At 42.6% G+C, this 26,295-nt stretch overlaps 1 protein-coding gene across 5 annotated transcripts in view; it reads left to right on the top strand.

Annotated features, from left to right (window-relative positions):
* The window catches only part of PTPRC (protein tyrosine phosphatase receptor type C), a 104,562-nt gene that overhangs the window by 65,776 nt on the left and 12,491 nt on the right, over positions 1–26,295 (top strand). For all 5 annotated transcript variants that reach the window (XM_073217197.1, XM_073217200.1, XM_073217199.1 and 2 more), the window contains 15 exons: positions 2,171–2,326; positions 3,837–3,998; positions 5,158–5,366; positions 9,165–9,225; positions 13,466–13,574; positions 14,759–14,793; positions 17,452–17,561; positions 18,069–18,159; positions 18,285–18,361; positions 21,733–21,769; positions 21,867–21,964; positions 22,675–22,800; positions 24,392–24,549; positions 24,716–24,851; positions 26,053–26,202. In XM_073217197.1, the coding sequence (XP_073073298.1) occupies positions 2,171–2,326; positions 3,837–3,998; positions 5,158–5,366; positions 9,165–9,225; positions 13,466–13,574; positions 14,759–14,793; positions 17,452–17,561; positions 18,069–18,159; positions 18,285–18,361; positions 21,733–21,769; positions 21,867–21,964; positions 22,675–22,800; positions 24,392–24,549; positions 24,716–24,851; positions 26,053–26,202 (1,715 nt within the window). The remainder of the gene's footprint in view (positions 1–2,170; positions 2,327–3,836; positions 3,999–5,157; positions 5,367–9,164; positions 9,226–13,465; positions 13,575–14,758; positions 14,794–17,451; positions 17,562–18,068; positions 18,160–18,284; positions 18,362–21,732; positions 21,770–21,866; positions 21,965–22,674; positions 22,801–24,391; positions 24,550–24,715; positions 24,852–26,052; positions 26,203–26,295) is intronic.

Raw genomic sequence — 26,295 nt, 5'->3', positions numbered from 1 at the left:
GTTTAGGTCTTCTTTAATTTGTTTAGAAAACATTTTCTAGTTTTCAATGCACAAGTCTTGCATGTCTTTTGTAAAATTTATGCCTGAGTTTAACTTTATTCCTGTTTATAATGATAGTGTTTTCTTAACTTTATATTCAGATTGTTTATTGCTAGCATAGAGACATACAAATGATCTTCTGTATTGGTCTTGCAAACTGCCACATTGCTGAACTTGTTTATAAATTGCAATAGTACAGAATTTTTGACAAAATATACTAAAGGTGTTTCTAAATTTCATGTGGAAGGGGTAGCAGGGGACTCAGGGAGCCACCTGAAGCTATGTCACCTGATAACCCCCTAAAACAATGCGAGACTGCACAGAGAAAAATCAAGCTGCATAAAAACTACATCCACAGCATAACTAGAAAATTTTAATACTCTTTGGATATTAAATGTTAAATTTATCAGTCCTTATAAATCAATGTTACCAAATAGGAATCCCAGGAAAAAAAAATAATTTTTAAAAATTAAAGTGTGAAGGCAATTCAATAGGGGAGAAGAGAATTTTTTCACCAAATGGTCCAAGTTTCCCTAGGAAAAAATGAACAGTCCTTATCTCTTAACAGGCACAAAAATGAACTCAAAATGGATTTCAGATCGAAATACTAAACCTAAAACTATAAAATGTCTAAACAAAGATGTTAGAGAAAATTTTTTGCTACTTTAGTCAAAGATTTCTTCAGACATTAAAAGCAAGATTCATTAAATAAAAAGAAATTAAAAATTGGACTTTATCAAAATTAAACATTCCTGCCCTTTGAATAAAGCCATTAAGGGAAAAAAATACCAAACCATACACGGTGAAAAAACATTCAGTTAATGTTTTCCACAAAGAAGTTCTTTCTAGAATACATAGAGAATACTTCCAAATACGAAACAAAATGTTAACTAATCCAATTAAAAATGAGCAAACATTTTCAACATATGCTTTACAAAAGAAAATATGCAAATGGCCAATAAGCACATAAAAAGATCCTCAACCTCATTAGTCAAAGCAGAGATGCAATGATGAGGTGAGGTGATGGCTTGTAGTAGCTTGTCACCAGAGCTTGAAATGAGGGGTGTGATAAATGCTTACATCAAATTTATGAGGTGCAATATGAATATTCAACAACAAAGCAACAATGACATGTTGATGACATTACACATGCACTAAAATGGCTAAAATTAAAAAGACTGACAATACTATTAGCACAAATGCAAAGTAACAACCCAGAAATTTCACTCTAGGCATGTATCAAGGAGGAAAGAACATGTCCACACAAAGACTTCTGCACAAATATATTCACAGATTCACTCATAGTAGCCAAAAGCCTGAAAACGACCCTAATTTCTGTCAGTTGAATGAACAGATAAAATGGGGGACATCCTTGCAATGGAACACTATCCACATATACAAAGAACTGACTGCTGACACATGCATCCGTCGGAATGAGTCTCTAGAACATAATGTTGAGTGCAAGGGGCTAGACATAAAAAGGTGCTCGCTGTTTGATTTTATCAAATGGAAGAAAAGACACATTTAATCTGTAGTAACAGAGGCTGTCTGCAGGGGTGAAGGAGGTGAGTTGACCAAGTGGCACAGAAGGACTTTTTTGGAATGGTGAAAATGTTTCTATTGCTTGATTGTGAGGGAGGTTACATAGAAGCGTATGTTTGTCAAAACTCCAACTGTACCTCAAATGGGTGTGTTTTAATGTAAATTGCTCCTCATCAACTTGATGTGAGCATTCATTACATCCTTCATCTCACGCTATGGTGACTAATTATTAGAATTCCTGCCAAGTGCTACTCCCAATAATGACCATTACATTTACCAGTGCTACCAGGGCAGATCTGCAGCACAGTGATGTCTAAAAATCCCAAGACAGCTGGACAATGGTCCTTAGAGAGGAAGAGGGGTTCTTAGATATCTTCAAGTCAGTGGAATGTTCAGGCTCCACAGTGGGCTCTGGAGTGACATTTACTCTGCTAGGTGGCAAAGCAAATTTAATAAGACCCACTGTCTTTTGATTTCATTATTAATTCATAATTAATCAAACATGGCAATTAAGAATTATGCTCATAATGTGAGGAAGTTTTCTCCATTTCTCCACATCTTACTCTTTATGTTCTTATTCTTCCCACAGTTCCAGGACAGCCCCAGAATCTCAGGTGTAATGAGAGCACCGCAGAGAGTGTGATGATCACCTGGGACCCCCCTAAAAACATCACAGATCAAGGAGTGATGGTTACCTGGGACCCTCCTTTTGATGCATACTCTCTTTATTATCAGAATTCATCAGGTAATTTGTATAGAATTTCATACATATCAGGAAAGAAAACTCAAGAAATAGAAAGTACTAGAAATGTGGACAGAGCAGGAGAACGAGGCAGTTCTCTGCGCAGCCACAGTGAGGGCACCCCGGATGCCGTGATTTTTCCAGCTGCACTGCTCACTGTGGACTCTCTGGCCTCTTGCACGGCTAAAGCCCAAAACACCCCCAATATTTGCCTATCTTTCTTGATCTTTGTTCCAATCTTTACACTCCAAAGCCTGGAGAAAGACAGTCCTTGGAAGACAGTACTTATTACTATCTTGCAAATATCACATAAATGAATTGCACTGGTTTGAACTCATTCAGGCCCACAAACAGAAACACACCTTTCAAAGCCTGCTCCTGCTGATTCACACTGGAATAATTGGGTGTATTAATTGGGTGACTGTAAGCGATTATATACACACTTAGCCACAGAGGCCAGTTTGATGGGAGGTGGAATGTTGGAACATGGTTCTAGTTAGAATTAGACTTCTTCGGAAATAAATATACTTCCAAAAATGTGCTATGACTAGGTCCACCATAAGTCCTCCACATGAGAGGCTATTTAAGAGAACACACATCTTCTAGACAGCTTAAAGTGATCTAAAATGCTTGTGAGCATCAGCGGACCACCTCAGAGTGGACTCAGCAGGCAGGAGCGCCCACCTGCCCGTCCTTGATCTATGGCTCGAGGTCGGGTGGGGCCGACCATCTCACAGATGCCATGTCTGCTTTTGGTGGGAAAGAACCAGACATTCATTTAAAATTTTGAAAAGTAGCGAACCATTTCTCTTTGTTGTTTTAAAGTTTGAAGACATGTTGCTTCTCCTGGTTCTTTGAATCTTAATAATCGAACTCCTAAAGGAAACTTAAGCATGTGTAATTTTCAAATATAAGAAGATTCAAAAGCTACGGAGAAGAAATATGTGTCCTGTATGCGAAGTTAAGGTCATTTTCGTGGTTAGGTGTGGGAGAAAGGAGAAATGGAACCTGCGTGAAGATAGTCCAGCCGGACAATCAGACACTCCGCCTCACCGGGCGCCTCTCGCGCGCACTCTGCCTGGCTTCGGCACGGAACCCACGTGTGGTTTTCATTCCTCTTCTCTGGTTATTCATCACCGTATTTCTCAGTTTCTGTGTTTCCTCTACTGCAGAGTATTTTGCACGCTACAGGACACAGTAGAAGTGCAGGGTGGTGTTCACCGCTCCTTATATTCTGTACAGATTTTTGAAAGCCCGTGTTTGCGTAATCAGGTCAAGGAGGATGAGATGTAAATTTTGAATATTGGAGTTTATTTATAATCACTGAATTTGAATCATTGTTCAACACACGTGCTAATTAATTATATGTGTTTCTGAGCACCAAGGATGTGTTTATTTCTCAATCCCTCAGGTTAGAGTTGGCCTGGAGTGAGTGTTTTAATGTAGAGACCAAATTAAATATGTGGTGTCCTGACTTTTAACATCTTAATAAATGTTTCCACTTTTTCCTGAGGTCACATACAATACTTCACTGTGAAGAAAGACAAAACCACATACAATTTGCAATCACTGAAACCATTTACAAATTATAGCGTGTCAGTACTCGCCAACATCACCGGGAAGGTGCCCCGTGAGGGCCCTGCAGCGACGTGTAAATTCCAAACACAAGCGGCAGGTAAGTCCTGCGTATCGGCGCTTCCTCCTGAGACGGGCAAGGAGTAAGTGTGGGCCCGCCAGACCAGGGCATCTCTCTAGGCTTCATTTGGGGACCCATCAACCTGGCACAGGGGTTAGCATCTAGGGTTTTACGAATTTAGAATACAATAACTTAAAAATTATTATCCTGGGTTCTCAATATTCTTCAGGTGAATCATAGAAGTGTAAGACTGACGCAGGAGGGTATACTAACTGGTACAATTTATAAGATTTTAGGCAATTAAGTACTTAAGCAACTTAGATAAAAATGCGCCATTTTCTGTTTTCTTGAAGTATTCACTGCAGTCAGACACCCAGTGAGGTTTCACTCATAAGGAATGAGACAAACGCCTGCTTACCTGACCAACACCTCATAAAACATCATCTCTTGCTAGTGTTTTCTTCTCTTTTACACCAAACTACCTACTCCTTTACTTTCTGTCCCATTTTCCATTTGAGGATTCCTTTTGATGGCACTTGGCTCTTTCCACCCGCACGGCATCCCCAGTTTCTGGGCCCAAAACTAGATCTGTGTCTGAGGTGAATGCTGGCCCAGGGAGGTCGGGGGGTGGGGGGGAGCCTCGCTCTGTGTCAGGCGGCCTCCAGAGATCCTACCTGGCACTGTGTGCATGAAGGATGATTGTCTTACTCAGGGCCAGACAGAAATGCTCTTATTGTCATTTATTTTGGTTTAAAAAGTCCAGGTTTATGCTCCTGTTACTTTCCTGAATTTCTGTGATATCACAGAAAACAAATTCGTTGCTGCTCTGTGAGAAGGGAGCCCCGGGATCGTCTGTAGGCCTCGGGCCCCTCTTCCTCTCCACTTCTCCGCACCCATCTCTGCTTTTCTCTCATCCTGCACACGCTCCTTGGGGCACCGCACACACACACACACACACACACACACACACACACACACACACACACACACACACACACACACACACACACGCTGGTACCTACGGACCAAATAGAGGATTTACCGCGGGAGCTTTTCCATGTCTGTTCTGCGGCAACTTCATCCAGAAACCCCAAATGCACACTTAATATTGCTTATATGTTACACACATACATCGTCAAGCGATTGAAATATGCATTTACCAAAGGATTGAAGTAACAAAGTTTCCTCCTCCCGATAGCCCCAAGCAAGGTCAAGGACATCACTGTTTGGATGAAGTCTGATAACAGTGTGCGCGTGACGTGTACTGCTCCCCAGTTCTTAAACGGCCCAGAGACACTCTACAAATTGCAAGTCAAAATTGGAGAGCGTGCGGTTCACAACGACACAAAAAAGGAGTGCAAATTCTTTGTGAAAAATCTTCAGTATTTAACAAAATATAGGTTTGAGGTAAGATCATAATTTCTGTAATGACTAAGGTGCTGATACGCACTATGACGATCATTATGTGTTCCTTCATCAGTCCCCAAACCAGCGCTCGCCTGAGCTTGAGAAGCTCCCATGTCTAATGCCGTCACACTTTGAAAGTCTTGAGAGTTTGACTCCAAACTCTTTATCCCAAGTACAGAGAAACAGTGGTTTAAGGCAAATTTTTGTTAGAATACTTTTGACCTTCATTGTGATTTACTTGTCATTAAATCACTGCTCCTGTGTCCAGGGGCACAACATTTTATGCCCCATCGATGAGCACTTGGCCAAGTCTTTTATTTACCTTAGCTTTTTGTCTTTCTAATGTGACTTTTTTAATGACAAAATTGTGTTCAAGTACACTGAAGTTAGGAAATAGATATAAATATTAGGAAATGCCAGTGGGGAAAGAGAATTCAGAGGCTCACCCATAAGCTCCCTGTCTGCTGAGTTCGTCCCGTGTCTGTCCTCACACGGGAGCGCTCGGCTCGGGCTTTCTGTGCTGCTGTCGGGAGAGCCCTCGACCCCGGCCGCCTGCCGCCTGGGATTCTTGCCTGTGAGTCTCTTTCCTGGTCACATGGATCATTTTACTTCTGTCACTTCTGGCCACCAAATGTGGGGAGGTTTTCCCCCACCTCTGGCAAGTCTCTGTGACACCAGTTGCATGTCCTACAACTTATTTCAAATCTGACACCTCTGGCCGGAGAGAGCATCAGATCCCACAGGTTAAGGGTTCGGATCCACAAGACTGTTCCAGATGCCAGTTGTAAATAGTAGGTCCCGAGGTTACCCAAACTTCTGACTAACTTGCCTACAAACTGGGGTTCCCACAACCCCCTCTTCGGGTTCCATTAGTTTGCCAAAACGGCTCGCTGGACTTAGGGAAACACCTTTACGGTTTATTAAAGGATACGATAAGGGAGACAGGTGAGCAGCCGCATGAAGAGACGCACAGGGTGAGTTCCGGGGGGTCTTGAGCTCAGGAGCTTCTGTCACTGTGAAGCTGGGGTGCATCACCTTCCCGGTGTGTGTGTCAGCCGACTGGAAGCCTTCTGAAATCTCCCTGTAAACCGGGGACTTTATGGGGGTGTCACCATACAGGCACGATCTCATTAACTCTATTTTCTGTTCCCCCTTCTCATGAGAATGGGGCTCGGGCTGAGAATTCCAGCCTACTGATCACGGCCTGGCCTTTCTGGCGACCAGCCCCCTCCAGGAGTCCCCCCAGAGCACCTGGGTAGAACGACAGACGCTCCTGTCACCCAGAAAATACAAGGGTTTTCAGCAGACCAGGGCCAGGAGCCGGGGGCAGGGAGCCACTGGGTATCTTCCCTGATCTCACGACTGCCATGATATGTGACACACACTTACACACATCAACGTTCTGAGTATGCAGTTTGATCAACTGCACTTTTTATAACATGAACCAACGTTCAAAACAGACATTTTTCTGTGTTGAATATTCTCTATGTAATTTTTAATGGTTGGATACGATTCTATCACATTCCTTTGTCACATCTACTAACTGTGCTTTTTCTGATCTCTGTTATAAAGAACAATCAGTAAACAAAATTATTGATAAGTAGTAAAATCTTTGACTATGTCTCTAATCAGGTCTGTTTGAAAAAATCCTGGAAATGGAGTTATTGGATTAAAAGAAATTCCAGGTATTTTAAGTTGATTTTTGGTAACTTTTTTTCCTGTAAAGTTTACCAAATTACCCTTCCCCGGGCAGTGTGTGTACGTCATGCTCTCGGGAGTCTCACCAGCCTTGGTCACGCCGTTTCTCTTTGATGCTTCATAGGGGAGATACCGCATTAGATCGCCTTTTGTTTTAATAGTTTCTTCACTTACTGTCAGGATATAATTTTTGTTGTTACTCTTGAGGTAACATACTCTATGTCCAGTGCTCTTTGGGGAAGCCTTTTGAATATCAAAACCTTTGTTATATGAGTTGCAAATTCTGTTTCCAGTATATAGTTTGCCATCTTTTTATAGCGCTTGAAGTCATATGCAATTTTCCCTTTTATTTTTATTTTTTTATTCAGTCAAATCATCACTTTTCTTTCTGGTTTAATGGAATTTCCATAGTTGACTGTTGAATACGATGTTGACAACTGGCTTTATATCCATTATCACTTAAAGTATTTATGTATATATATATAAGCTTTCTTATTTTTTTAACCGGAAGGTTGGCCTCTAGCAAATGTGTTTATGGTCCTATATTCGATGATGAAATGATGTGATTTGTGATATGGTGAATTATAGTGATCGGTTTTCTAATTGCTAAACTATTGTCACAGTCTAAGACAAAAATCCTCCGTTGCTGTGTATTATTCTTTTAAAGTATTATCGAAATCAACAGCTTAGTACTTTATGAAGTCTTTATGAATTGCCATTATAAATGAGCTCAGGTTCAGTAAGGGGTAAAGGTGGTGGTAGAACGGTCTTCTTTTTTTTCACCGAAGTTCCCATAATTTGTTTTTAATCCTTCTTTTAGTCTCCATTATTACATTTACCTCCATGAGGAATAATCATTTTAGCCTTATTCATCGTTGTGATTTCGGGTTAATAAATTAATAGCTGTTTTTATTATTGCTAACTTTTTATATTTCTTCTTTGTAGGTTTATTTTGATGTTCTTCTGGTAGTTTTGGGATTGGAATTTTAAAAAAATTTCTCTCATTTTGTAAACTGAAAAATAATTAAAATTATGAATTGTCCTGTGGTAAAATATTCACTGTATCCCATGTCTATATCATTTATCATTAATTTTTCAAGGACTGACATAAAGTGTAATGAGTGGATCTGTAGAATAGAATGTTATTATTTGATGATTTCTAAAGAGTTGGTGATTACAATTTGGAAGAGTTAAAAAAATTTTTTTTTAAGAGAGTGCCTCTACACTTCTGGTTCTTGAACTTCTTGTTGGTATTTGTTATTAGTCTAGCGACACTAATTAGCCTTTACAACCTCTGCCTTTTAGAATTTATAGGGCATTTTTTTTACAGTTCACTGTATGATGAATGTTTATGAGTATTCTGTGAGTACTGGAGAAATTACATATCCTCCATAGGCTCATATATTTTCCAGATTTGTATTTATCATTAGTTCCTTTTAATGAAATAATTCAGATCTACATTTATTTAAATTTGATTTTTGTCAAAGACTCCTACTGGTTTCTTTAGCTCCTTCCAGTTTTCCCTTATATGCCTCAATTGTTTCAGCTTTATTTCTACTCAGTATTATTAAATGCAGGTATTCATGCTAGTTATGTCTATACTGTAGATTTTAGCCTGAACCACTTCAGGGCATCAACCTGTATCATTTTAACCTTTGTGAGCTAAATATCACTTTAATATAAATACTGTGATTTTGTACATCATGTTGTTTCCATTTACCCTTAAAAATGTTTATGTGCATTTGGGTATAACTTATAAACCGCATATGTGGTAGAATATCCTTTTTAAATACAATGTGGAGGTATAAAGCCCATCAAGAAGGATTTTTAACTTTAAATCATTAATATTTTGGTGTCTTGGATTTTATTCCTTCAGTTGCACTCATTCTTGCTCATATGATTTATTGTCATCATTATTATTGTAACTAAGTGAACTAGGTTTCTTTCTACCTTTTCACTGCTAAGTATTTTCTCTTAAAAAATGTTTGACAACAGAATACTGACATAACCTTGAAGTTCAACTTGAAAACTAATTTTCTAATTTTTCAATTAGAAAAACTATTTTTTTCTTTTCTTTTTTTTCCTAATGCTGAAATTCAGGTCCTTTTTAACAATGGGAAGTTTTCTGGGCCTCCAGATGGCGTTTTTCAATCAACATCTTGTAAGTTGTTACTTGGCTATTTATTATATTTTTATTAAAATATATGTGAATACTTGCACAGCTTTATTTTACAGTCATGGTCATATTTAATTATTACATGATTAAATTATATATTTCCCATTAGTATAATACTTTAAAGTTGCCTGAAAATCCATATGTAGAGGTAAACATCATATTAAAATACAGAATCTTAAATTTAATTCAGTTATTAAAAGATTGTTGGTTTCATAAAATAATTCATAAGAGGATTGATCTGCCTAGACTGTTATGATGATGTTTATGATATTTCTTCATGTAGTAACAAACCCATTTGTTCTGTGGACTGTTTAAGGGATTGTGACCTGTTTTATTCTGTCTCTCAGAGGCATGATTGGCAACAGCAGGTGTAAGACACAAATCTGAATCACCTAAAGGGAGCTAAGAAAAGCATCCCTTAAAAAAAGATGGCTATTTAACATTTTATTATTCATGTTTAAAAATATTTTAACCAAATACAGGTGCATATAGGAAAAATCACTTAAAGGGAAATGGCACTATAACAATGAAAACAGCAGCTCCGGGCCCCACCCCCAGCTGCTGGCGTGCTGGCCAGGACCACCGCTTGTCCCCTCTTGGGTTCTCAGCTCTCCTACAGTTTCCCCCATGTATGTACAATACTGCCTGCTGCTCTTTCTAGGGTTGTAGCTTTGCCGATAGCCCCCCATGGAAGGACATCTTATGCTGGTTTAAGCCTTCTCTACATGTTAGCTTTGTAAATTAAATTAAATGATTTAAAGGTAACTGAGGGGCACTAATCAATTTAGGTAATGACAGGTGCTTTAACAGATGAACCCTCCAGTCCCAGTGACTTGACAGAATAGACAGGTATTTCACACTCCACACGGATCGGTGGTGGGTGTGTGCATGTAGAGTACGTGTGGAGGGTGGGCTCTGTTCCGCACACTCGTTCAACACACCAGGCTGACAGAGGGACGCCCGCTGCCTCATGTGGCTTCTGAACCTGCTGTCATGACCGACACCCAGCCCCCAGAGCAGAGAGGACCACTCCAGAGGGTCCCCAGAAGTCTAAGCACCAGCCCGGAAGTGGCATGTGTCACTTCTGTCTATATCTCGTTCCATGGCTGCACTTAACACAAGGAAATTGGTCCAGAGGGAAAGAAACGGTGTGGGGCTGGGGGTGTGAGAGTGAACCCGTCCTGACACGGGCAGGAGGGTGAGGGGGGGCGGGAGGGCAGGAGGCCTGGTGGTCTCAGATACACTGAACTATACTGACCGACCCCAGGCAAAACCGCGGGGTGGGCAATGTTCCGTGTTAGTTTTCCATTGCAGCCTAACAGGTCCCCACAAGTCTAGTGACCTCACGCAGTGCCCGTTTACTAGCTCACAGCTCTGCAGGTCAGGGGGCGACACCGTGATCTGCCCAGGGCATCACAGAGCCGAGCCGATCTGGAAGCTCTGCCAAAAAATGCCTCCTTCTCATTCAGGCTGACAGAGGCCACTTCCTTTCTGTCTGGGACTGAGGACCCCACTTGCGTGGGGGCTGCTAACGAGAGGCCACACTTAGCTCCGAGGGGCTGTTCACAGATCCCGCCCACAGGGCCTTCTCGCTCTCAGAGCCAGCAAAGCACGTCGACTCATTCTGCTGCTCTGAGTCTCTGGCGAACCTTTGCTTTTAAAGGACTCACGATTAGGTCAGGCCTACGCAGAGCGATCTCCATATGCTAAAATCCCAACTGAGTTAGACTTTAATACTCTCTGCAGATCTCTTCACGGCGGTACCTAGATTGGTGTTTGATTGCATTTCCAGGACCGAGACATGATGGGTCCGTTTTACAATTCCACTCACCACATGTTTTCTTCAGAAAACTCAGTGTTCTCAGCCTTCCCCTGCTTCGCTTCACATGCACTCAGTTCTGTCTTGGAAACATGGTTTAAAATGATTGCTTTTCAGTTTCCTCATCTGAAATACTGAGAACCCCAGTTCCCCCCCTGCTGGCATTAACCGCAGCAGCCTTCTCAGCGCTGAGGCTGAGCTCTCCGCTCCCTCCAGGCACAAGTTCACAGCCAGGGTTCTGATCGCTCACGGGACCCCTTGACCCCATCAGCCTGCCAGGCGCACTGATGCCGCAGCCTTCTCCTGTCTCCTGCGTCATTGTTTCTGCCCCTGCCGGGGCCTCACGGGTGCCCAGCTGTTAAACACAAAGGGCAATACCCACAGTGGTGCTTGGGGCCTATGTCCTCTCCGGCTACCACCCTATTCCTTCACCCCCCGCCCCTCCCGACAGTGAGGAACTATGAGAAACGACATCCTGGCTGCTGTGGCTCTGCTTTCCCTCGGCCTGACACCCACCCCACTGACCCTGCTCTTGTCGGGCCGGGCGACGGTGCCCCTGACTGGAGTCGGGCCAGTGCCCGGTCCTCGGCGAGCCAGGCCTGCAGCCCCGCGGGCCACCGCTGCTCGCCTGTGGATGGTCCCTCCTCCTTGACACGCTTGCTTTCTGGCTGCCAGGGCCTTCTCCCTGCCCCACTCGGTCCCCTTGGCCAGTCTGCGTTCCCTCTCCACCCTTTCAGTGCGGGAGTCCCAGGACTCAGTCTTGGGGTTTCTCTCCTCTCATCTAATTTAAATTTCCTGGTGAATCATTCAATCCTATAGCTTTAAATAACAGCTCTATGTTGAAGACTCTCAGACATATGTCCAGTGCTAGACCCTTTCTCATAAGATTTATGGTCCAAGTGTCCAGATCTGCACATCCAGCCTCCTGCTTGGCATCTCCACTTGGGTGTCTAATTCTTCTTTCAAACCATCAAATCCAAACCTCAGCTCTGGTTCTCCCCTGGAGCCCTGGTGCCCCCACAGCTGCCCTGATGGCCACTGTGACGCCACAAGACTATTTCTGCTAACTTCATAGCTACCAACCTGGCCTGAACTGGTCATATTTTGCCTTGGAGGATGGCACCCTCCACAGTGCCGTTAAAATCTGTATAAGGCATAAGTTGGGGCATGTTTCTCCTCTATTCAAGATTCTGCAGGTGCTTTAACTAACACATTTAACTCAAAATGCAAGGTGTCCTTAAAACGGCTTACAAGGCCCTGAGATCTGGCCCTTGCCCTCGCCCACTCCCTGCCCCCCTCTCAGGTGGCATCTTGCACTGCCCCCTCGCTGGCTCCACTCCAGGGACACTGGCAGTCTTGCCCACCTTCACACCTGCCGGGCCTGCTTCAGCTTGCAGGTACTCACTGCACCATCCCCTGCCTGGAACACACATCCGCAGATACCCGCTCACTGAGTGCCTTTCCACCGTCTCTATCATCTTCACCGTCTGCTTGTTTATTGCATATATTGCTCACTGTCTGATTTTCCTCCCAGAAGATGAGCTCCCGGAGGAAAAGAATCTTTGCATTCTCCCTAATCTCTTAAGTACCTAAGCCAGGGTTTGACACACAGAAAGACCCAAAATATTTCTGTGTGCATCATGAACAACTAGTACAGACTATTTCCAGGCACTCTGTTCACTGTGAATCAACCCATTTCACCTCATTTTAGGAGTTTGGGAACAGAGACACAAAAATAATGATTCCGGCCAAGGCCCCAACTAGGCAGTGGTGGGGCCTGGGACCTAAGCTGTCCGGCTCCAGAACTCAGGCTCCAGGGTCGCTGCCCTGTGTTCTTGCACTTTCACTGTATAGGAAAAGCGTGCTACACCGATTCAAGGCCAGGGCTGTTTCCGAGACACTCTCTGCCCTTTCTCCAGGGAAGGGCATGGTTTCACTTAGACCGCAGTGAGACTTTATGTCAGGGTCAGTCTGACCTTAACTGGAATGAAGCAGGTTTCATCCCTTTGTTGATTGGTTTTATGCTACAATGAACAGGCGAGAAAGTTTATCTTTGGGGAGTGGAGTTCTTTCTGGTCCTCTTAGGAGGCTCCCCACTTCTGAAAAACAATTACATCTAAACGATAGTATCTCATAAAAGGCCATCATTTAATGGAAGAGAATTTCTCTTCTATATTCCATTTGTCCCTTAAGATACAAAGTGTTTTCATTGGTTCTGAAAAATAGAGGCAAAATCCACAAAACCAGAAATTTATTGTATTTGGTCTTGTTCTAAAGATTTTGATTTTGAAAACCTCTGAAGAAAATCAAGATATTAAAATGTGAGTTCTTTAAAGGTGATTAGTCAAAGACCTAGTAATAATGGCATTGGACATAATAAGCTCTCTTCCCGTGTTGTTTTTCTAGATAATTCTAAAGCACTGATCATATTCCTGGTGTTTCTGATTATCGTGACATCAATAGCCCTGCTGGTTGTCCTCTATAAAATCTATGACCTGCACAAAAAAAGATCCAGGTAAGAGGTGATTTCAACGTGAAAAAATAATAATAGTGAAGTAATAGCCATGAAGGCAGCTATTTCCACGAGGCGTGTGGAACCAGTCGGTGCAGGAGGAGATGGCGTCAGGCGTCCAGCTCGCAGAGGGCCGGGGTCGTGCTGAAGGTCATGGTCTCTATGTCCACTGATAACGTCCCGGGTGTCTTCAGCGGTGACCAGGGACAGGAATGTGGAGGGGGTGGGACAGTGGGCCAGGGTGCCTGTTCCTTTAGTGCAATGTGGACCGGACAGATCTAGGGGCAGCAAAGGCAGAAGAAAAAGGGGCATCCCTGGGGAAACACCGTATGCTTTTGACTGTATTTTATGGAAAAGAAGAGTTTTGCAATTATTTAGTCACTTATCTGAGTTTAGCAAACAACCCTTGGCTGCTTCCTCCCTCCCTCACCTTCTTACTCCCCTCCTCCTCCCCTCCCCTTCCCTCCCATCAATCCCTCCCTCCCCCTTCCCTTTCCCCTCCCCCCTCCGCCTCCCCTCCCCTCCCATCATTCCCTCCCCCCTCCCTCCCCTTCCCTCCCATCAATCCCTCCCTCCCCTTCCTTTCCCTTCCCCCCTCCCCTCCCCTTCCCTCCCATCAATCCCTCCCTCCCCCTTCCCTTTCCCCTCCCCCCTCCGCCTCCCCTCCCCTCCCATCATTCCCTCCCCCCTCCCTCCCCTTCCCTCCCATCAATCCCTCCCTCCCCTTCCTTTCCCTTCCCCCCTCCCCTCCCCTTCCCTCCCATCAATCCCTCCCTCCCCCTTCCCTTTCCCCTCCCCCCTCCGCCTCCCCTCCCCTCCCATCATTCCCTCCCCCCTCCCTCCCCTTCCCTCCCATCAATCCCTCCCTCCCCCTTCCTTTTCCCCTCCCCCTCCCCTCCCTTCCCATCAATCCCTCCCCCTCCCCTCCCCTCCCATCAATCCCCCTCCCCTCCCCTCCCATCAATCCCTCCCCCCTTCCCCTCCCCTCCACTCCCCTCCCCTCCCATCAATCCCTCCCTCCCCCTCCCCTCCACTCCCCTCCCCTCCTATCAATCCCCTCCTCTCTCCCCTTTTTATCCTCCTGCTTCTATCCCCTCCTTCCTGCAACACATTTACTGAATATAAATCGAACGCCCACTGAAATCTGTTTCTTAGGAGTATAAAACTTTGATTTCTTATTTTTGCAGCAATTTAGATGAACAACAGGAACTAGTTGAAAGGGGTGAGTACGCTTGCTGTTTGCTGGTGACTGTCCCCCACATGTGAATGCATCCATCTTAAGTAAGGATTCAGTATTTACTCTCTAACCAGGGCTTCCTCTGTTGAAACAGTAATGACACTTGGATCCATTTTTTATTTATTCAGTTGGCGGGTATCTGTGCATTCCCCAGTGTGTGCCCAGCACTGTACCAGCCTTGAGAATACAGGGGTGACAGGCCACGGGCTCTGCTCCTAAGAGGGATTAGAACCTAACAAACACAGAAATATCGACAAATATGACAGCAGTTCAATGTGGTTCTATGGAAAAACAGGAGAAGACAGAAACCTGTGTGTGGGGAAGGCAGGAATCTGGGTCTTTAAGATTTTGGGGACGAGTAGACGGGAAGCCCCTCAGCTGGGCAGCAGCGGCCCCAGCCCCTGCAGAGGCTTACGGGCATTATGAAAAGATTGCAGTTTGACTTAGGAGACAAAAACAAACTCCCTTTTCTCTCTTTTTTTCAACTTTTATATTATTTAATTTCTTTTAAAAACTGTGCGTAAAGGGGGATGGCATTAAAGAATTAAAACAACTTACAATAAAGAAAATGATTTGTTTTCTCACGCTCAAGGCAGGAAACCTTAAGCTCGCCACCTTGTTTTAGCGCGTCTTTGCAGGGCTCCCTGGGCAGGAGCAGGTGCCCGCTCGGAAGCAGGGACCTGAGTGTCCTGGGAGCACCGCGCAGGCGCAGGCCGTACTTGCCCAGGCAGCCTCGGCCCCTGCTGGCTTGTGCTGTGCTGTTCCTTTGTCTGCTGCCCCCCTCCCCCAACCATGATGGAAGCTTTGGGAAGGCAGGGCGGGCGGGCGGGGGGCGACGGGCTCTGTCTCTTTGCTTTATCTGCATGAAATCAGTGTCAGTGGAAAATAAATGACCTGAAGTGTCCTGAGGATTCGTTCTGATAGGCTGCAGGAAGAAGGCAGGTGCAGGCGCCAGGTGACGAATCCCCAGACACTGAAGGGAAACCCATCTTAGGGCGTCAAGGCAGACGGGGAGGGTCAGAGACGCGTCTGACCGGCGGGGGTTGCTGATCTCCCCTGGGAACGCACTAGAACTTACTCGAACCCTGTAAAATCCCAAAGATAGTCCTGAGTTAAGAATGAATGAACACCAGAGATCTCCAGCTACCCAAAGAGCACTGGACATGGCCAGTCTGACACTTGTGATTGGATAGGAAGTCTCTGTGGGCAGTGGGACAAACTGCAACCCTATGGGACATCTTCCTTCATCTAAGAACCAGGGGACATTACCGTGAATCCTGAAGGAAATACTGCCAACAGTAGGCGAAACAGCAGGAGGAACATACTTTTATATGTTTAACCACTTAGTCTTTTCTTCTTTTGAAACTGTTGGTTTTCAGGATCCATATGTAACTGTAGCTATTTATGGGTGATGTGTACTTTTATTCGTTAGTAGGTTATCTTACAGGCATAGCATTCAATGTGTTTCATACTCTGGAAGCATAACATATTAATATTACCTATTCACAGTCTAGTAAAAGAAATTATCAAATAAAGCTGAGTCCTGGGTGTAAGGGTATCAATCATATTCTTATTTGTAAGTTTACAATATTTTACAAGTTAAAAATGAAAATAATAAAAATAAAAAATAACTTTGATACAGAAACGTAAGTATGGTAATTGCTATAAAATGCATGTAATAAAAAAATGTGGATATCCATACAATGAGGATATTTGGTCTGGAATCTGTTCTCTAGACAAAAACGTAAGGAGGGACATTGTGGGTAGAGAAAAGAACATGTGCAGAGACGCGTGGGCAGGACCGAGTGTGGGGCCCCGGAGAGTGTTGGTGCACCAGGTGTAAAGGAGAAGGTCAGCGAGCAGCCTGCCTGAGCTCTGTCCCGGGAGGTCAAGGGGGAGGTCCTGGAGGAGCTGCTCACCACGTCAGACATTCACACTTCAGCTTCAGGCAGGGGGCGCGGACAGGAGTGTTGGAGTCTTTTTTATTTTTATTTTCTAACAGGTAACGTTCTATGCTCACATTTGCATTTCAGAAAGACTAATTTGTGGCAGTTCCAAAGCCAAACCAGGGCAGGAAAGACTGGAGACAGGGAGAGGAGGTGGGAAGGTGTAGTGACGTGGCCCAGGAGGAGGGTGCGGACCTGACCAGGGATAGAAAACCCCTGGTGACCTGCTGGGTATCAGGAGACAGAGGCAGAAATCTTGGATAACTTGGAAGTTTCTGTCTTCAATGGCTTTGTTAATGGTGATCTTGTTTCCTGAGATTTTGAAGTGCTAGAATAAAGGAAAATGATTTTTACTTTGAACATCTTGACTTTGAGGTGCCTATGAGATAATTGTGCAGAAGATCTCAAAGTCAGAAAGCTTAATATGAAGCCCAGAAGAGGGCTGGAGCCCAGCATTTAGAAGTCATGGGTTTATAGTTGAATCTTTCTATGGGAGTGAGATTTTCCAGGTGGGATGTATCTGAGGAGGAAAGAAGGAAAACACTGAATCCAAAATAGAAATTTAACAAAACTTGCACAAACATTTGAAAGATACACACACACACACACACACACACACACACACACACACATATATATATATATATACACATAATATCTATATAACACTGGTTATGAATCCTTACTATGTTTAAAGATGATGAGAAGCAACTGATGACTGTGGAGCCGATCCACGCAGACAATTTGTTGGAAACTTACAAGAGGAAAATTGCTGATGAAGGAAGACTTTTTCTGGCTGAATTTCAGGTGCGTGCTCTTCTTGATATACGATGAGACATTTTTTACTCAATTATCAAGAACATTTTAAATGTTTAACCATTTACCTTTATAATTTACCCCTCATAATACTGCAATGTGGTGAAAGCGAAGTATTTATTAACAGATATTTACAGACTGGAAGAGAGACTCAGAGTTGGGGACCTTGTAAATATTTCAAAGCTGTGCTTTACTGTATGAAGTTGTGTCATAAGACATATTTGGCTGATTTTGTACTCTAGGTATTATCCAAGTATGTATTTTAAATGAGTTTTAAACTGGAAGGCCAATGAATTATTTTCTCACTCACGGGATTCATTTTCAAAGTAGTCCATCATTCATTTTTTTTTTTTTTTAAAGTGGCTTTGGCATAATTCCTAGTCGTGTTGATTTCAAGTTAACACAGTACAGGGCATCTCATTTGCTAAAATGGTGAGCAAAGGGGAAAAGATTTCCTCTTGAAGCCTCTGGGACCCAAAGAACGCTTGTGTCTTGCAGAGCATTCCACGAGTGTTCAGCAAGTTTGCTATCAAGGATGCTCGGAAGAGCTTTAACCAGAACAAGAACCGTTATGTCGACATTCTGCCTTGTAAGTCACGTCGAGAACTGGATATCCATGTATTCAGGCTACTTGGCTATTGAATAATGAATTATCAATAATGATATGAATAATAAATAATCACCTCACTTATTATATTTCTTTTCTTTGAACAGATGATTATAACCGTGTTGAACTCTCTGATGTGAATGGAGATGCAGGGTCAAACTATATAAATGCCAGCTATATTGATGTGAGTGAAATGCACAACTGACGTTTTACGTCTTCATTGCTTGGTCACTGATCGTTTTCATTTCTCTTGTATCTGAGCATTCCATTCAGTTCTTTCTTTGTCATGGCAAAAAAAAATTTAGAAATATTACTAGAAACAGTATGAAGTAAGCTCATGTCATTGATATTAGCAAGAAAATCACTGATATTTGCAAGAATAATTATTTGTTATTTGCTATCATTACCAAGTTACAATATAAGATTTTTCTTTACAAACAAAATGATACTAAGAATTGAAATACTCTGGTGCCTATTATGTGCTGGACATTAGGTTAAGTAATCTGTGTGTGCATTTCTCATAAGCACCCCATGTTTGCCCTGGCCACGGGCACTGTACTTACTGGAGTGGTGAGGACTGGGGGGCTTCGTTAACTAGTTACCTTGCCCTTGTTCATTTAGTAAAGGTCTGAGGTGGGATTTAACCCAAGTCTGCCTGACTCCAGGCTCTTGCACTTAACGACATAACATTGCATTTCAGCAGGAATGCTGCTCATCGACCCAAATCACCGGTTCGTTGGATTTACCAAAACCAAATATCATGCATAGTTAATTTGCCCACAATATTTTAAAATATAATTTATCATAGGATTAAATAAGTAATGCATCACACAAATTTAAAAAATTTAAAAAAGTATAAAAACATAAAGAGACTGAAAAAATCTTCCTCCCGCCCAACCCACTCCTTGCCCAGGGTCCCACCAACTGGACAGGTGGCCTGTACACGGTTTCTTGTTTATCTAGCCAGAGTTTCTTTTAAGCAAAGAAACACCCACATTGGTTATGCCCCCTTTATCCAAAAACGTTAACATAACGTTCACACTGGGCTGTGCCACGCCTTTTTACCTAAAACATATATGCTGGATATACACAGTGTCCCTATAAAGAACAGGGACAAGCAAACTTTTCCTGTAAGGGACCACGTAACAAATATTTCGGGTTTGTAGGACATGCCGTCCGAGGACACAGCTACTTGTCTCTGAAGTTAAGTGCCTTCACTTCTAAGGACTGTAATCAAAAAACTCTACAAAATCAGGCTGAATTTGGCTCACAGGCTGTGGTTTGCTGACCCTGGACATAAAGCATTTCTCTATATTTCTTTCATATTTTTAAGAGTAATTCATAGCATAGCTGCATTGTGATTCAGTTTCTATATTAATGGGCATTAACTGTGTCTTCTTATCTATCACAAACAATGACTTAATGAATAATCTTGATTCACATTACTTCACAGTGGGTAACAGTATACCTAGAGATAAATTCCCAAAAGAAGAATTGCCAGGTCAAAGATAATATGCATTTGTAATTTTAAGACATTTCCAAATGGTCTTCCACTGGGGCTGACCGTTTACATTCCTGCACAAAGTATGAGAGTCCTTATTTCCACACAGACTGTGGAAAGAGCAGGTATCAAAAAATTTTTTGACAATCAAGTAGTTGACAAAGTGTGTATTAGCTGGTTTATAAGGTAATTCTCAACATTTTCTTAAAGAAAAAAACAGCTGAATTGGAGGTTTCATTTGTTTTGATCTACATGAATATATAAAGTTTCAGTGGAGTAGTTGAAATGGTCAAATTATAACTATTTATTTAGACAGCATAATAATTTCCTAGGGATGACATATCTAAGCACCACAAACTGAATGATGTGAAAGAATAGAAATTCGTTCTCTCACAGTTCTCGAGGCCAGAAGGGTGAGATCAAGATGTCGGCGTAGCCAGGCTCCCCCTGGAGGGTCAGGGGTACCCCCCTCGCCTCTTCCTAGTCCCTGGCGGCTCCTGGCGGCCCCTGGCTTTTCCTGGCTTATAGCTGGATGGTTCTTGTCTGTGCCCCTGTCATTGCAGGACCTCCCTCTCAATCTCTACGTCACTGTCTCCTTCCTCTTATAAGGTCACCAATCACTGGATTTAGGACCTGTACCTCTCCAGTGTGGCCTCATCTTCCACAAAGACCCCTTTTCCAAATAAGGTCATTCTGAGATTCCGAGTGGACGTGAGTTCTGGGGGAACACTACTCAATGCACTACACACAGTTTGTGTCTTCTTATCTATAAGAAAGAAATGAAAAAATTATTTTTACTAGCAGCAAATATGTCTTCTCCTAATGTGTGTTTGTGACACTCACAATTCAATTTCTTATTCTGTTCTTTATTTCCTGTGATCCTCAAAAGCCTTGTTAACCATGACAGGCAGTACTTACAAATGTGAGAGCATAGTCATTGTCCAAAAAAATTAGTAATACTTTGTCATAATTCTCTATTTTAACTGATTCTGTAGATCCTCTCAATTAGCACTGATCAACTTTAAGTATATAGTGTTTTTTTCAAATAATAATTTGTTCTTCAAAGTGAAGTATTTGAGAACATATTTTTAAGGTTTTTAGGTAACCTCTGGGGAAGAATGTAACTCACATTTTTTGTCCAAGTATACACGGTGATCATGGTACGGAGTTACACATTTCTCCAGCAAGGCTGGAAGCTCCTAGGAAGCTGTGTCTCAGCTTTTAGGTATATACTTGACATACTGAAGCTACTTGATAGATACTTGTTGAATAAATGAATGCATGAATAGTACTAGTAATGAAATAAAAGTTTTAAGAAGTTACTGGAATTTATCATGAATTCTTGTAGCACAAGGAACTGAATTTCAGCTAATGGCAAAGGTTCTCTCTCTGAAAGGCTTCTCTGAATGCTGAGGTGAATTTAAGGAATATGAGATAATTTGGAGAAATTAGCATAATATCTTATCTGCCTCTGCCCCATTTACCTTGGTAACAGGAGTGGGGTTAACAGACATTTCGTAGGTCATGAAATGAGTTGTTTCTCTTATCTAGAATGGCAGGGAAGTTGTCTAGGGAATCAGTGGTTTATCACTAGTTAAAAGATAAAGTGTGGGGGGTAATCTTCGGAGGATTCACCCAAAGACATTGCGTGAAAATCCAGAAAGGAGCTTTATAGCTGATAAGGACTTTAAATTGTGGCATTTGGTGCTGTAAGGGTTGACAGGATTTAAAATATAGGAATGCCTGGCTTACTCTTGTAAATTGCTGCACCATCCCAGGTGAAAATGAAGTCCAGTTTTTCAAATCGTTTTGGATACACAGCAAAGACAATGGAAGTCCTGAATATTGTTTGTAAACGGTAGCTAACGTGGTTCTCACAGTTAAATGCCTGATTAAGAAAGAGTGAATAAAATCCCCTTGTAACTTGAAAATAACCAAGGACATCTGCAACCAAGAAATGGTGGATCTAAAGCAACTTCCTCTAGCTCACAATTTTGTGTGTAAACCAGTCGAGTGTTCTGTGAATGACATGCCTTTGTGTGTGTTTTGAACAGGGTTTCAAAGAACCCAGGAAATACATTGCTGCACAAGGTAATTTATGTGATAGTCCAATATTCTTTTTGAAACATTGTTTCATAGCACTTTTAAGAAGATGTTTCTTACCAGTTTGTGTTTATTTACTGCCTAGGTCCCAGGGACGAAACTGTTGATGATTTTTGGAGGATGATCTGGGAACAGAAAGCCACAGTTATTGTCATGGTCACTCGATGTGAAGAAGGAAACAGGGTAAGGACCCAAAGATTTACAGGGTGAAGGTCAGGGATTCATAGGGTAGAGCTTGCGGTTAAGAAAAGAGAGTGCTGAGTTGCACTTTGAAAAGCCACACATGTGCTTGATGACAAAAAAAGACAGTTGTTCAGTAACGTTTGATTTAAATTTTTTTCATACACATAGAAAAATAAAATTTGTACATATATTGATATATGTATATATGAATAAAATGTAATTGTTTCTACTTAATTGCTGGACTTGTATTTGATTCCTATATCTTTGCAATATTGTTACAATTTCAGAACATTCATATGTTCGGATTTCACAAGCACTTGTGAATAATTGAAGCAAAACTGACATTGGGCAGATAGATGGTAATTCATGTAATGTGACTTCAGGAAGTGTGAAATCCTCCCCATCCTCGAGCCTGAAATTAACCACGTGCAACCACACGATTTCTGCTCACCCTGAAGCATATCCTCTTTTGACAATGCAGCTAAGCTGGGGACAATCTGCTAGGCAGTATGAAGGGAATTCTTCTGGACACAGTGGGAAATAGAATATATTTCAAATATCACAACTTAAGGTGTATATGTGTGTAAAGGAGAATACACAAATGTTTTGAGGATTTCAGATGAATAACTTTTCATTTTTTTAAGAGAATGTGTAATAAACACGTTTATTTAAATGAAAAATGGAACCTTTAATGGTTTTTTAAAATACAGAACAAGTGTGCGGAGTACTGGCCATCAGTGGAGCAGGGCACCCGGGCTTTTGGAGACATTATTGTGAAGGTCACTGAGTACAAAAGATGTCCAGATTATATCATTCAGAAGCTGAACATCACAAACGTGAGTTTGTTTTATTACACAATTTTTATTTTCATACTTTTGCTCTAAAAATACAATTATGGAATTTTAAATGTGAGAAAATACAACTGGGAAGGATTTTTTAAATGATAACAGGAGGAACAGGTGGGTTAGAATAATAACCCAGCCAACAGAGTCAAGTTAAGTCAATAGTGAAAATAGTATTTGTCCACATCACACCAAAAGTATTTATCATGCTGTGACCCTTGAAGTATAAAAAGCCTATTAACTGTATTGAATAAATGATTAAATTATTAAATGAGTGATACAATGGTCTGTATTTTCAATGGGTTTATTGCCATTATGGAAATAATATTTATACCAGTGGCACAGCTAGAGACTGCAATGAGAAGTACAAAGTCCTAATAATGTAGTAGAAATAAAATAAATTTAATTCAGGAAAGGAAACTATCAGTGTGGCCTTAAGTAATAGCTGAAATGGAGGTCTTCACACATGTAACAGGATTCCATTCATAGGAAAAGTCCAGAATAGGTAAATGTATAAAGACAGAAGGTCAAATATTGATTGCTTGGGACTGAGGAGGGTGGGACAGGGTTGGGGATGACTGCTTATCAGTGGGGCTTTCTTTTCCAGGTAATGACAATGTCCTATAATTTGAGAGTGGTGACTATTTAACAAGTCTGTGAATATAATAAAAATTTATACTTTAAATGAATGAATTTTATGGCATGTGAAACATACCTTAATACAAAAATGTAGGGAAGAAACACTGTGTATTTCTCCCAAGGCTTTCTAAGACTCCCACAACACATTAACTGTGTGCTCATGGAGGGCTGCAGAAGGGTCCCAACAAGGGTCATGGCTAACATGACGGACAAAGACACAAAGCCCCCCAGCCCGTAGGAATGGGGGAAACGCAGATGTCAGTGCCCGTCTGGTTATGTTGATCAGCCTCCCATTATTCTGCTTGATGAATTCAGTTATATTCCATCAGAAAGCCACGACCAAACAAGTCATGTGGTTTCCTCTGTTATCTAAATGCAGATGATCATTCTTCGCACTTGGTCCGATAATTGTGAATTCGCATCTTGTCGTACTTGCCTTGAAACTGGGACAGATGTGCGCTGTAGTCCAGCGCCGACCTTTCTCAGCTCTCTGTCTCCAGTCTGAGCTGACATTTCTCACATGAGAGGGTGTAACAAATACAGCGTCAACCACATAACAAATCAGACTTTCTTCACAAGACAAATAGTCCTGTGTGCAGGCCTGCCACGCAGAAGTATTTCCAGCAGCTGTGAGAATGGCCCTCACGTCTTGTCACCCCCACCCACCGCCTCGCATTTCTGTGTGTGTGTTTGGTTTGGCTTCGTTTGTTCTTGTCCTGGTGGCATGGGCCTTCCTGCAGTGGCCCGCCGCTGCATACCTCACTCACCTCCTGGCCAGCCATGGCCTCCTGGCCAGCTTGCAGCCCTGCACGACGTCCCAGTGACTGGTCATCCGCCAGAAAGGAAGACGTCCTCTCGGGGAGGGCTTGTGCCTGTCCTCCTCCCAGCGAGGGGCGTCAGTGCGAGAAAAGAAATGACCTCCGTGAAAATATGCTCTCTTAACTAGAAAAGAGAAAAGGCCACCGGAAGGGAGGTGACTCACGTCCAGTTCACCAGCTGGCCGGACCACGGGGTGCCCGAGGACCCGCACCTGCTCCTCAAGCTGCGGAGGCGAGTGAACGCTTTCAGCAACTTCTTCAGCGGCCCCGTCGTGGTGCACTGCAGGTACCCGGGCCCCCCCAGCGCGGGCTCGGAGCGGCAGCCTCCCCTTCGGCAATTGCTACTGCGGCTAACGGCCTGCGGGGAGGCACTCAGAGGCCTTCCTCTGCCTCGCCTCTGTTGGCCTTTGCGCTCATCTGCCTCCCATGACCTGCCTCCACTCTGTTTGTAGTGCTGGTGTCGGACGCACAGGCACCTACATTGGGATCGACGCCATGCTCGAAGGCCTGGAGGCGGAGAACAAAGTGGACGTCTACGGCTACGTGGTCAAGCTCCGGAGACAAAGATGCCTGATGGTTCAGGTGGAGGTGCGTCCTCATCTCCAGCCGCTTCTCACTTCTGCTTTGTCATGCAGCCCTTTCCCGGGGGAGGGGTGGTTTATTCACCCCACAGAGTTATGGCAGAAAGGATTTAGTCCAAGTAAAGCCTCTAGATAAGTCTCCGGCACACGTGTGTAGTCAGTTCACCTGACTTAACGACTCCCCGCATATGTATATCCTCAAGAGAAGCCCTTGCAAATGGGCACAACCAGAAACGTGCAAGAATGTTCACTGCATTCAGCAGCGTTAGAACAGCAAAAAAAAATGGAAACACCCAGTTATATGTTTAATATATTACGTGTTTAAGATAGCAATAGGAGAATGGGAAGACCAAATGCGGGCATGGGAACTCCGTAGGGCACACGCTCCGCTGCAGCTGCAGGAACGCGCGGGGTCTAAACCTGCCTCTGTGGTTAGATGTTCGGAGAAAACCGCGAGTGAGTAAAGCCACCCAATGGAACACACAGGCCACAATTTACGTAGTTTTTAAGAAAGCACACCAAAATGTACAATGTTTATAGATACATAGTGCAGAAGTATAAAAACAGAATGTCAACCAGAAAATAAAAAGTTATTTCCTGTGAAAAAATAAAAGGTTATTTCCTGTGAAAAAATAACTCAGGGGATAGAGGTAGTGGTGAAAGAGGCTTGAACTCTGTCAGAAATCCATCATTAAAAAAAAGTTGATTCAAATATGATAAAGGTTAGTTGTTAAATCTCAATTTGGCATATTGAGCTTTTTAAAAATAACTTTCTCATTTTGAAAAGTTCTAGAAAACTCTTTTAAAGAATGTGTTCTATGGAATATCAACTTGCTTTATTTCCTATCAGACATAGTGAGGAATTTATTATGATTTTATAGATTAGTAATTTGACAACTGATTCAACTGATTAAGTCACTAAAGTAACAAATTTTTTTTTTAATTTTAGGAAAAAAATAAAAACTATGCACTACATAATAGATGCCTAATGTATTTAGCAAGCTATTTTTTTCTGAAAAAACAATCTGAGATGGAATTGGTTCATATTCCAAAGAACTGTGACAGCCAGCTTCCAGAATATTAAAGTTTTCTTTTCCATTCATTGTTCCAATATGAGCAAAATCATGGGAATACGTGATTCCTTTACATGCGATTTATGGGACTGTAAGTTTTCAGTTAATTATCCATATTTCTCTTTGGACCTGTAGGCACAGTACATCCTGATTCATCAGGCCTTGGTGGAATACAACCAGTTTGGGGAAACAGAAGTGAACTTGTCTGAATTACATCCATATCTACATAACATAAAGAAAAGAGATCCACCCAGTGAGCCGTCTCCACTAGAGGCTGAATTCCAGGTAATCAATCATAATCACAGGTAGCTTTGGTTGAGAGCTGCTCTTTCCCAGGGCTGTGCTGCAGACTCGACCTGGTGGCCAGGCGGGCACAGC

The sequence above is a fragment of the Manis javanica genome, chromosome 11 (assembly GCF_040802235.1).
Source record: "Manis javanica isolate MJ-LG chromosome 11, MJ_LKY, whole genome shotgun sequence".
Lineage (NCBI taxonomy): Eukaryota > Metazoa > Chordata > Mammalia > Pholidota > Manidae > Manis > Manis javanica.
The sequence above is the reverse complement of the archived record's forward strand: the minus strand, read 5'-3'. Positions and strand labels throughout refer to the sequence as shown.